This window comes from Castor canadensis, chromosome 7 (genome assembly GCF_047511655.1).
Source record: "Castor canadensis chromosome 7, mCasCan1.hap1v2, whole genome shotgun sequence".
Lineage (NCBI taxonomy): Eukaryota > Metazoa > Chordata > Mammalia > Rodentia > Castoridae > Castor > Castor canadensis.
This window is the reverse complement of record NC_133392.1, coordinates 59,900,393-59,912,848: the sequence shown is the minus strand read 5'-3', so window position 1 is coordinate 59,912,848 and position 12,456 is coordinate 59,900,393. Positions and strand designations below refer to the sequence as shown.

At 45.5% G+C, this 12,456-nt stretch overlaps 1 protein-coding gene across 2 annotated transcripts in view; it reads right to left on the bottom strand.

The window, feature by feature from the left end:
* Nucleotides 1-12,456, bottom strand: part of Hkdc1 (hexokinase domain containing 1) — a 65,065-nt gene that overhangs the window by 37,504 nt on the left and 15,105 nt on the right. For both annotated transcript variants that reach the window (XR_012449733.1, XM_020161555.2), the window contains exons 5-12: nt 11,903-11,998; nt 10,682-10,781; nt 8,326-8,509; nt 5,215-5,370; nt 3,929-4,162; nt 2,685-2,989; nt 723-868; nt 510-629 (exon numbers count right to left, since the gene is read on the bottom strand). Coding sequence is in view for 1 of the 2 variants with exons in the window: in XM_020161555.2 (XP_020017144.2) it covers nt 510-629; nt 723-868; nt 2,685-2,989; nt 3,929-4,162; nt 5,215-5,370; nt 8,326-8,509; nt 10,682-10,781; nt 11,903-11,998 (1,341 nt within the window). In the remaining variant the exon portion in view is untranslated. The remainder of the gene's footprint in view (nt 1-509; nt 630-722; nt 869-2,684; nt 2,990-3,928; nt 4,163-5,214; nt 5,371-8,325; nt 8,510-10,681; nt 10,782-11,902; nt 11,999-12,456) is intronic.

The following is a 12,456-nucleotide window of genomic DNA, read 5'->3' as shown; positions in this document are numbered from 1 at the left end:
CTTAGATTCAGCCAAGTGTGGATCAAAAATATTTGGAAAGACAAACTGCACCTGTACTGAACACATACATTTTTTTGTCATTCTTCTCTAAACAGTACAGAGCAACAATTATTTACATAGCACTTACATCGTACTAAGTATTGCAAGTAATCTATAGATGACTTAAGGAACTCAGGAGAGTGTGCATAGTTCATATGCAAATGCTATACTATTTTATGCACAGGACTTGAGCATCTGTGGATTTTGGTTTCTTTAGGGATTACTGTAACCTATCCTCTGCAGATAGCGAGGGATTACTATTCTCTACATTCTTTTGAGTTCAATCCAAAACGTAATGAGAAATTGAAAGAAGTATATGGAAAAAATGAAATGGTTAAAATGCTCTACCATGTGTTCCCAGCTGCCCTGAACCTGTGACCCCTAAATAAAGTGAATGGTGACTCTGAACAACCTTGAGATGCCCCTGGTAGAGAAGGGAAGCTGGCTGTGAGCCTGGCAGGCTGTCTTACCCTGTCAATGCTCGTCTGCCTGCAGGGAAAGGAGAATGTGAAGCCCAAAGGTAGCTGGGCTCCCTTGAGGCCCATGTAGTCCAGGAAGTCAGCAATGCACTGCACGATGTGGTCAAAAAGCTGCAGGGAGAGAGTGGCATTCATAAAAGGTGGGCACTAACTAGGGTGGCAGGATGTCACCCACAGGGCACAGGACCCTCATCTGGCACTCACCTCCTCGCCAGTGCCCTGCATGATCTCCAAGGGGATGGCAAAGATCTTATTGTACATTCGCACCGACTTCCGCCCACTTCTGATCTTCACCAGGAGGACCCGGAAGTTAGTTCCCCCCAAATCCAGGGCAAGAAACTTTCCTTTTTCTGTAATAGAAAGAGTGGAGGCTGCATTTTACCAGTGTGTACTGAGAAGAAATTTGTACTGGGTATCAGGAGGAAAAGGAGATGTCTGAGCCCAGCAGACCCAGAGCCTCCCTTCCTGGGCTCCCAGGAGTCAGGTCCTTGAGCCAGTCTAAAGCCAGACCACTTGTCTTAGTCTCCGCTCCACTGTGTCAAAGACCCAGGTACCACCTACACTACCACCAATGAGGTGCTATGAAAAGAGCCCTAGACTGGAGGCAAGGGACCTGGCAGCTCTGAGAAATGGCTTTTCATCTGGAGCAAGAGTGGCCAGGCCCCATCTTTCCACATTTGCAGAGTATAGATATTGGGGCTCTGAATGTCCTTCCTGCTCTAAACTCTAGTGACCAACAGCCTTCCAGGAAGACCCAAGGCACCATGTTCTATGTGCAAGGCATCTGGTAAAGGACATGTTGAAACTGAAACTCAAGGGGCCTCTGAGGGTAAACCTGGGCCAGGCTACCGGACTGCAAAGGCTTCCAGATGTTTCCATCCTATCTGAACAGCCCAGCGGAATCACTCAACAAAGCATGAAACAATTCTTCTTGCTCCACTTACCCCTCATCCCCGCACCTCTGCCTGCCTAAGAAACCTTATCAATCCTTCTCCCAATGCAGGGCCTCTCACTTCTCTGCCACCTCACAGAGAGTTTCTGTAGAACCTTTCTCCTTACTCTCAGCCTCACTCACTCAGTGCTAACCACACTGATCTCTTTGCTATTCCTTGAATGTACCAAAGGTGTCACTCTCAGCCACCTCTTTGGCCCCTTACCCTGCTCTATTTTCCTTCGTAGCACCCATCATTACCTGACATCATGTGACATTTACTTGCTCATAGTTGGACAGCCTGAGCCTCATCCATAAGGGCAGGGACTATTACTGCTCTTTCGCTGTGCCTGGAACAGACCCTGACATACAGCTGATGCTTAATGGAGATTTGAGAAACGAAGGCAGAAAGATTAAAGAGATAAAAGAAGGAATAATCAAAAGGTTTCTTTTAGGGTGTTTGCTTTCCCATGTAAACTCAAAGGATTTTGGCTCTGGAAAAGGTCTTTGTTGTTATAAGATCAAAACCACGTGACCTTCATAAGCCATTTAACCTCTCTGAATTTCAGTTTTGACACCCATAAAATGGGAACTGTTCCCTCTTTAGGTAACAAAGTGATTGAGAGATGCAATGAAAGTAAAAGTTCAGAATCAAATTATAAGATGTTAAGCATTTTACAAAAGTCACTATTCCCAGAAGAGGCTCATGGGATTCAAAGGGGCAAAATAACTTGTCTAAAGAACAGAGCTCAGCACAGAGGAGCTGGAACAGGATCAAGAGTTGGAAAAGTCCAGGGCAGAAAATGACAAAAGGAAAGAGGAAGTAATCCAAGCTCTAGAAGAGACCAGCACCAGAGAAGCAGAGCACGGAGATGGACTCAGACAGCCCAAGTGTCCAGATAGAGGATAACAGTCAGTTTGCTGACTCAAACCAAGGCACACAGGTTCACAAGGACTAAACTTCTACCCTATATCACACCCCTTTCCTCACAGATGTGAATCCAGAACTTTAAAAACTGAACACTCTTTGGATTTAGGGTTTTGTTTTATTGGGTTTTTGTTGTTTTGTTTGAGACAAGCTCTTGCTATGTAGCCTAGGCTGTCCTCAAACTCACATTCCTCCTGCCTCAGCCTCCCAACTTCTGGGATGCATGTGCTATTATGCTTGGCTGATTTAGGAGGTTTGGAGGGAAACTCTGCATGGTCCTTCAGAGCAGGGGGTTGTGCCAACCTACCTGTGCCATCAGGCATCCCACAGACATAGGTGGGCAGCATCTTGACTGTGGCCAGTGCATGGGTCTTCCTCTTCAGCCCATATTCGAGCTCAGCCCGCATCTTGTGCTGCACACCATCAAGTTGCTCTCGGGTCAGCTGGAACAAAGCCAGCACCTTGTCAATCTGTTTACGCTGGGCCTGCACACGTGAAGCCACTGCAGTCACCATGGCAGCTCCCTTGGTGCTGCCACTCTCTGACAGGAGGAAGCGGACATCACAGTTTGGGACCAGTTTTCTCACTACCTTGTGTAGGCGTTTTGGGTACCTGAAGGTAGGGATGATGACAAAATATTGAACAGTTATAAAGGTCAGGTTTGGCCAATGGGAACAGACACAGGGATAGTGGGAAAGAGGTCCTGGAGGCTCTGCTAGGCCAGGGCTTACCCTTTTATTTGCTGAATGGTAAGGAGGGAGTAACTAGGATGCTAGGGCAGTGAAAGGGCACTTGGGGGGCAGGGGCTCAGGGCAGTGCCCATTTGGTCAGCTAATAATTCAACCTATATAGAACATGCATGCATATGTGCTGTGTGGACATCATCTCTGTCCAAAGAGGAAAGGATCTTTCTCAGCTTTTTTTCTCTCTCTCTCTCTCTTCTTTTTTTTTACTCAGGGTTTCATGCTTGCTCTGCAGGCACTCTACTGCTAGAGCTACTCCACCAGCTTTCTGAGCAGTTTCTAACTTTCAGCACCACCTCTGTTAGCCAAAGGAGCTTTTGTTCTGTCTTTCTGATATGTTCTCATTTTCCTGTGTCTTCCTACCAGAATCCTTCAGGTGAAATTGGCAATCTCTGCCATCCCTGTTTTTCCAATTATTACTAGGTATAGCTTACCTTCCAGTGTTACCACATACCAGGTATTCAGTAAATAATGGATAGATAAATGAATGGGTGGATGCATGCATGTGTGGATAGAAGGATGGATGGATGGGTGAAGGATGGATGGATGGACACATGAATGGACAGATGGATATATAGATGGATAAAGGATGGATGGTTGGACGCATGGATGGATGGCCTTTGGCTTTAGCAAACTATTTCTTTAAGAGTGATTCCCAAAAGCCACTCAGCCAGCTAAATGAAAGTAGGTTACCCTCTCCCTTGTAATCTCAGAGCTATTAAGCTATCCAGCTGTCCAAACAAGCAGCACAGACTTAGCTCTTGGGGAGATGTGGTTGTGGGGGTGTGGGCTGGCAGGCGGCACTCACTGAGGGTGTATCTTGTAAAGGGTGCCATCCATGCCCACTGTGGTCCGGAGCCGTGTCAGCTTCTTGTTCTCCCGGAGACGTGTCAGGATGGCCGCCAGGGCAGCCGCACAGAGATTGGCAGAGCGGAAAGAGACAATGGTGCAGACGTGCTGGACAGCAATGCAGTCAGCCTCGGAGGGTTCCAGGCCTAGATCCACCAGGATCTCTCTGGTGTTAGCAAGGCCTTCTTTAGACCTAGCCAGGGGACAGGAATGAGAGGACTGTACTTCTCCATGCCAGGATCATTTGTCTCCCACCTCTCAGGATTGTGAAAATAAATAGGCTGGTTCATAGTAACATAGTAATAATAATAATATCAATATTGACACTAGCAGCTACTATTTATTGGGCACTGAGTATATGCCAGGTCCTTGGCTAAGGACTTTACATGTATTAATTCATCTAATCCTGGGGAAAGTACTGACATTACCAAATTATGTATCTAAGAGGTATGAAGTCCAGAGAGGGTAAGTAATGTGTCCATGGTCACACAGCTAGTAAGTGCTAAATACCAAGATTTGAACTCAGATAGTTCGATTACACAGTCTACACTTTTAGCCACCCTGTGCTATGCTGCCTCTCACAGAAAGTCTGATTCTGCCAAGCTCTGTACAGTCACAGACTCTGGGGATCAGTGTCACTCTGCTAGGCTCAGACTCTAAACTGATTATGAAGAACAGGACAAAGCCACAGATTCTAAGCCTGAGGAGCAGGGCTCTGAGTGACTGGGCCATCTTTCTTCACCAGTCATGGGATCTCAGTGTAAGGCCTCAAATCATCAAGTCCAAAGTCAGCCTGCAGGAGCATGTGGAAAGGACTCTTGCTACAATGAGAGTTGTTGACTTGGATTCCATACAAGAGTATCAGCCTGCCCTGATACTGTAAGTAAAATTATGCACAACTATGCATTTTGGCATAAAGCGACCAGAACTCAAATCAGGTTCTCTAAGGAGTCTACAACCCTAAAAACATTACAAATTAACTTTGGGGGGAAAGAAGCCAGCAAAACACAGGGAGAGGGTGGCTCTCTGACATCAGAGTCTCTGACTGACGAAGCCAACAAGAATGTAGCATTGAGTTATGGCAGAAATTGCTAACCTGTCCAAAGCCTTGCCCAGGCCTGACACCTCCTGTGAAGGAGCAAGATCTCATCCCTCCTGATGTCCCACTGCCAGAGCACCCTGTGTCTTGGTCACCCACCCAGCCCACTGCAGAGGCAAGGCAGGGAGATGTGGCCAGTGGCTTACTTCTCCATGGCAGCCACATGCTGTGTTTCGATCTTGCCCTTCGTGTGAAGAGCAGAGGATTTCTCACCGCCAAACAGGAGACCAGCCTTGGCCATCTTCAGCAAGATGAGTCTAACGAGCTCCCCCATATACAGGCCACTGATCATCTTCTCAAACCTGCAATTTGGGGAACACATTGGTTGAAGCAATGCCTTTAGTTACTTACCATCATTCCCAAAAAACCAAGAATGTTGGTCCAAAGTCAGGAACATGGGCAGGGCAGAAACTCAGAGAATCAAGAAGTCTCAGTGCAGCTGAGGCACAAGGGTGGCCTTGGGAAAGGAGCACTGCCCTCTCTGAGCTGCATGGTCTCACCTGCATCAGGAGAGGGCTAAGCCTGAAGACAGCGAAGACTCCCTCCTGCTCCCAAAGCCCTGGACTCCAAGTCTTTACCGAAAATAACTCTGGCCATGGGGTACCATTCTTACTTTGGGCATAAGGAGCTTCCATGTCACAGACCTCAGGTAATTTCCTAAGATTAGACACTCGGGTGCTTCCCACTCCTACACTTGTGTCCAAGAGATTAAAAATGCTCCTACGGTTTGGGTCTGGAGGACCCTCAAAGTCCATGTGCTCGAGGCTTTGTCCTTGGCTTGCATGGCACTATTGAGAGGTGGTAGCTCCTTTAAGAGGTTGGGGGGCATGACCTTGAAGGGAATATTGGGACCTTAGCCCATTTCTGTTCCTCTCTCTTTTTTGTATTCAGCTATGTGGCCAATAGGCTTCCTCCACCACACACTCCTGCCACAGTGTACTGCTTCACCACAGGCCCCAAAACAATGGAGCCAACCAATTACAGACCGTGAGCCAAAATAAACCTTTTCTTTTCATAAATTGATTATCTTGGATATTTGTTACAGTAACAGAGAGCTAAGCACACCAGGCAATTGCTAATTGTTTCCCAGGTGAGCTACTAAATACAATTTTCATCCTCCAAACACAGTAAAATAGAATATCAGAGACAATCTGTTTCATAATCAACCTTATATATTTCACTAAATATAAAAAGTCTTAGAACATGAAAAGACAGAAGATAACCAAATGAAATTCAGGTTGGATTTGGAGAGTAAAATTTAAGTAAAACAAAAATGATAAAATCCAAAAAAAAGGGTACCACCTCCTTGGTTTGTACCCACTCATGGTTACCAGGGAAGTCGGTATGTGCTGGAAGCAGGCACAGCCAAGGTATGAATGTATTATATGGGTTTGTAGTTATGGTGTTTGAGCAGTTTGTAGGAGGTGCCTGAAAGCTTTATTCATGAGGGTATCTGGGCAAAGTGGTAGGTCTGGTGCTGGGAAAATGTGAAATGAACCTGGGACATGTTATCTGTGCCAGAAAACAAAGAAGGACTTAAGGAGCAATGACTATATGTCAAAAGTGCATGGAGCCAGCTTGAAAGGGCCAAATCTGAAAAAATGTGAGCATCAAATAAATAATGATAGGAAGAAATTAGAATCCATTAAATTAAAAGAAAGGAACCCATGCATCTAAACAAGTATAAATAAATGGGAGAGATAGGACAGCTCTTCCTTACAGTAGAATAATGACTAAAACACAGAATGGATAAAGTGGTTTTAAAAATTCATGGGTGGATATGAAAACTAGTCAGTGAAAGGTTGACAAAAACAGGATAGTTTCATAGTCTCAAAGTGTCTCACCAGATACAGACTCATTACAAGGCAGTAAGGATAATCTTATGGTAGAAAAACCTGTCAGGTTAAGGGATCTTAATCAAGTGTTTGGAGTGAGCATGAGCAGTAATGGAGCAAACACCAGGCACTTCATGCCACTTATGTGACATGCCTGCCAGATAGTGCATCACCTGGATCCAATCATGAGAAGACAACAGGCAAATGCAAACTGAGAGACAATCTGTAAAGTCAGTGGCCTGTATGCTCCAAAGTCATAAGAAGAAACAAAGAGAAAGGAAGGCACTGCTCCAGGTTAGGGGCTAAAAAAAGCTTTGGGGATATGACAGAGCACTTGCCCAGCCTGCACAAGGCCCTGGGTTTGATAATATAAAGAGACGTGGCCACACAACGTAACCTGCAATCCTGGATTGGGTTCTGAAAATGACAATTTTCTTTTTACATATGTAAAAGACATTAGTGGGGTAACTGGTAAATTGTGAATAAAGTCTGTAAATCAGTCATTAGAACTGATTAAGTGCTAAATTCCTAAGTTTGATCATTGTAGTGTGATTACATATAAGAATGTACTTGTTTTCAGATAATACACCCTGAAGTATTTGGGGTGAAAGGATATTATGTCTATAACTTAGACTCGGACGACTCAGAAAAAGTAACTCTATACATACATATATATAAGTGTATTTTATGTGTGTGTATAGATACAAATACATACAGAGACAGAATGTTACCATTTAAGGAATTTGAATGAAGAGGCTGTAGAGAAACTTTGTACTATTTTCACAAGCTTTCTCTAAGTCTAAAATTATTTAAAAATATTTTTAATTCAACACTTAATGGTCTACAATAGTATATAAGACACTGTAGAAAAGAAAGGAAAAATCAACCATGTCACCTGCCTTTTGCAAGCTCTGCATATGGCTAAAGAGCTGAGGCAGATGCCTAAATAATTGTTCTGCAGGTGAGCAGGGGACAAGGCTGGGAAGGGTGTGACAGCAGACACAGAGGGAAGGCCCTGTCAGAGCATGGTGGCCAGGGAGCCAATGGAAAGAAACATGAAGCCTCAACTAAGTCCTGCTTCTTTGCTGCCTGCCGCTCTCCTATGGCCACTCACCTACCTGCTCCAAGAAGGCAGGACCTGAGTCATTTGGTTCACAACTTTATCTCTAGTGCTTTGTATAAACATATGAACTCCAGAAATATGGACTGAGTTAGAGTTAAGGTGATGACCTAGGAGATACCTCTCCATTTTCTTGGCTTCAATTTGCTCCTCTGTCAAATGCAACTGAAATACAAGTCTTGCCTTACAAACTCTCTATGATGGATGGCTAGTGCTACTAGACAACCTCCAAGGGACAAAGGGGACCTAGTGAGCAGGTACTGCCTGGTGCTGATGCTGGATCACAGCAAGAGGGCACTCACAGTTGCTTCCCTGGATTGAGCGAGCCGAGGTCCAGTTCCCTATCAAACTCGGTGCGGATGTCCTCCAAGGCCCCATCATCCCCGAAGGCCCCCCACTCCGTGTTGATGCACATCCTCCCCTCGTCACCTTCCACAAGGTCGATGTTGCTCATGTCCTCCATGTAACATGCATTGGTGCCGGTCCCTGATAAAGGGATCAGAGAGAATATGCAAATAGAAAAGGGAATTGGCTGGACAAGACAGAGGAACTCAGTGGCCATTAATCCTCCCAAAGAATGTGCACAAAGTGCTTTTGATCTACTCCCTGGATGGTTCTGGAGGAGGAAAGCAGCTTCGGCAAGCCTTGGTTCATGAGGAAGGAAGCTGACATATCAAATCTGTATTTCTCAGGGTGTTAATTTCATCAGGGACCTCTTCCTATTAACACGTCTGGGAAGAGGTCCCTGATGAATATGTATGAGACAGATGAGTTATGCTAACTTTAGATATAAACAATACCAAGCCAGAGTAATTTTTTAATCCTTTCCTTAAGCTATTTACATTCTTCTCTATTCAATACTTAAAGTATTCTTTACCCACCACTTGCTGTAAGTTGTTCCTAGCATAATCTACATCTTATCTGTGAGCATGATTATTGCCCAACAAAAGCAACAGTCAGATACAAAATCTCTCCAAGGAAATGTCTCAAACACTTGAATATTGAGGAACAGCTCAAATGGACTAAACCTCTTTAGAATCTTTTTGTTTGTTTGTTTGTTTGTTGAGGAACTTGGGGTTGAACTCAGGGCTTCACACTTGCAAAGCAGGCGCTCTACTGCTTAAGCCACACCTCCAGTCCATTTTGCTCTTGTAATTTTGGAGATGGGGCTATCCTTCCAATCTCAGTCTCCCAAGTAGCTAGTAGTATTACAGGCATGAGCCAAAGGTGCCTGGCTCTTCAGAATCTTTTGGGATGGCAAAAATGTTCTAAAATTAGAATAGATGGTTACAAAGCTCTGAAAATTTACTTTAAAAAATAATTAAATCATATACCTAAAGCAAGAGAATTTTTATGCCCCATAAAGCTGCTTTAATTTTTTTTATTTTTGTATTTTTCCTTGACTGTGTATTTTAAATGCTAACATGAAAAATGAGAAATCTAAAAAAGCAGAATGTAATGTAATATTTGGAAAAAGCTTTACTCAGGAGAATGTGGACATCACTCAGGCATAGCACCCAGTATGAGGGCCATCAGACACAGGGGACAACACCAGTTACATGCCATGACTGGAACATGAGACGTGGGGCTCCTGCAAACAGGCACGTCAGGCTGCTCGGGTCTAAAGACCCTGCCCTTAGGGAAAGTTAGGTTGGGAAGGCACTTTTGGAAATTAAGAAAACACCATTCAGAAAACTTTCCCAGGTGTGGTAGAGGAATGGAAAGGAGAAAAATGGATGTTTGAGAACACCCTAGAAATTGGATCATTTTGGTTTTGCTGTACCCAAAAGCTTTCTTATCAATTCCACCTACCGAACCCCTCTCAGGCACTGGATACCCCGTGGCACGTGATCTTCCTGGTCCAGGCCCCTCTCCGTCTAACCTGACAGCCCAGCAGCCTCTTGACTGATCACCTTGCTTCCCCAAGAATCGATTCTCCACTCAGCAGCCCAAATGAGCTTTTTAAAATGCACATCCATTTACCCATTCCCCACCCAATGTCCTCCAGTGCCTCCCTGCCTCCCAGTGGCCTTTCAGTGACTGTCCCATATCCTCAGCAATGTACCCAGCCCATCCACCCTCTCTGCCCTGAACTGCCTTCCACTTCCACCCCTCCCTCACTTGATTTAGCCACCATGAGCCTTTGGGGTTCCTCAAGCACCCCAGGCTCACTCCCATCTCTGAGACCAGAGGTTCCCTCTCTCTGCCAGGGATTCCCTTCCCCCCATTTCTATATTGCTGTCTGTCTTCATTATCACTGAGGTTCTTGGCCAAATACCTCCCCCAGAACAGCCCCCTGCTGTCCTTACCCTCACTCTGTCATGTCACCCTGCTTTGATTTCTTCACCACTCTAACCACCACCAGAAATTAGCTTCTTGGTTTTGGCCTTCCTTTACCCACCCACCCTCCCTCACCCCAGAGCAGTACAGAGGCACCACTGTGAACCACCACCCAGCACAGGGCCCACACACCACAGGTGCTTAGGGAACACTTGCTAAATGGATGAATGAATTAGTGAATCAATGACCCATCGCCCTATGTTTGCTTCTCCTAAACAGATAGCATCAGTGCCCTTCCCACTTACTCAGACTTTGCTGGAACTAAGTACCAAAGGGCCCCTTCCCCCCACCTCCAAAATCCAAGTTCAGTTGAGTTACCAATGATGACACCAACTTCACAGTAGGGATCATCATAGGCACAGGTCATCATGGTCCCCACAGTGTCATTGACCAAAGCCAGGATATCCACGTCCAGGTCCTGTGAACACAACCCCAAATGGTGTCAGAGATAGAAAGGAGGTGGATTCCCCTCATCCTTCCCCACAGAGGAAGCGAAAGCAGCAAAGGCCACTGATGGAGACATCACTAGACACTGCCTGCTGGAGTGGCCTGAAGAAACAGGCTTTTATCAAGCTTCAGAGTCTAGGGGAGCCAAACAGGGGACCCTGCACTGCTACATCAAGAGTGAAGGCCTCTGTGCAAGGGGAATGAGGTCGGCCCACCAGGGGTCCAACCTAGTTTGAAGGACCCTGGGAGGACATAGAGGTACCTCCTGTATATCCTGGAAGCCATGATGTTTCTGGGTGAAAACACCAAATCCTCACCCATTAGGACATTGGCCAGCATGCACGATGTCAGCCACATCTTCTCCCTGGCAGCACCATGGTCTCCTGCCTGCCTTTCCTATTCTTTAGAGTCTACTTGATTCATCTCAGCAGGGTTTGGAGGAAAGTTTTAAAGAAAGCTGAAAAGACTAAGAGGAAAGCACACACACAAATGAATAGCATCCCAGCTTTAAAGAGAAAAAGACTGCTTGCTGCAAGACTAGACAGCAAAATATTCCTCTTGGGCTGGGTGTGGCTGGGTGGTACAGTGCTTGGCTGGCATTCAAGAAGCCCTGGGTCCTATTCCCAACACCGCAAAAAACAATTCCTCTTGCCATCAGGGCAACAAGCTATTTGGGTTTATTTGTGTACTTTGACACTCAACAAGGAGCAAGTCTTGCTTTTGCAGTTATATAAATTATTAAATATCTTGAACAACTAGAGATAATTAGTGAAGAGAGAGTAGAAAGTGGAACAGAGAGTTAGACTAGGAAGGAGTCTCAGAGAGGAGATGGGGTGGGGGTTTCACACCCTCTGAAGGGCTGTGATGCAGGTGGGGGCTGAGTGCAGGGCTGCCTTTCCGTGGTGATGGGAGCCAGTTCCACAGCTATAAGGTTCATTGATGCACTTACCCGAATTAGCCACACCATCATTATAGAAGGGCCCCACCCGCAAGGTCCCTCTCTGATTGTCCCTCCAGGCAGGCGTAGTAGTGAGCCCCCAAGGAAAAGGGGCTAGGACTGGGAGAGTCCCTGCACCCAGGTGAATCCCTCACCTTGTGTTTTTTCATGGCACTGGCCAGGCGGCTCACTACATCAGTGTCCTGAACTCCCCGTGCCTTGAACTTCTTGGTCCAGGAAAGCAGGAAACCCTGTGGGAAGTGTTCAGGTGGAGTCCAAACGAAGGAGAGGCTGAACATCACACTGAGCAGCTAATAATTGCACATATGTGAGGCACAGTGTGATGTTTCAGTGCATGTATGCAATATGTATTGATCAAATCAGGATAATTAGCATAGCCACCACCTCAAGTCTTCTTTTTTAGTTTTTTTTATTGCACAGGAATTATTCCTGTGCAATAGAACACCAGAATTTATTTCTTCTATCTAATTTTGTATCCATTGACCATTCTCTCTCTACCTCCCTCCTCCCTACCCTCCAGCTTCTGGTAACAGTAACCACTATTCTACTTTTTACTTTCATGAGCTCAGCTTTTTTAGATTCCAAAGATGAGTGAGATCATGTGCTACTTGCTTTCTGTGCCTGGCTTATTTCACTTAACATAATGTCTTCCAAGTTTATCCGTGTTACAACAGCTGACAGAATTTCA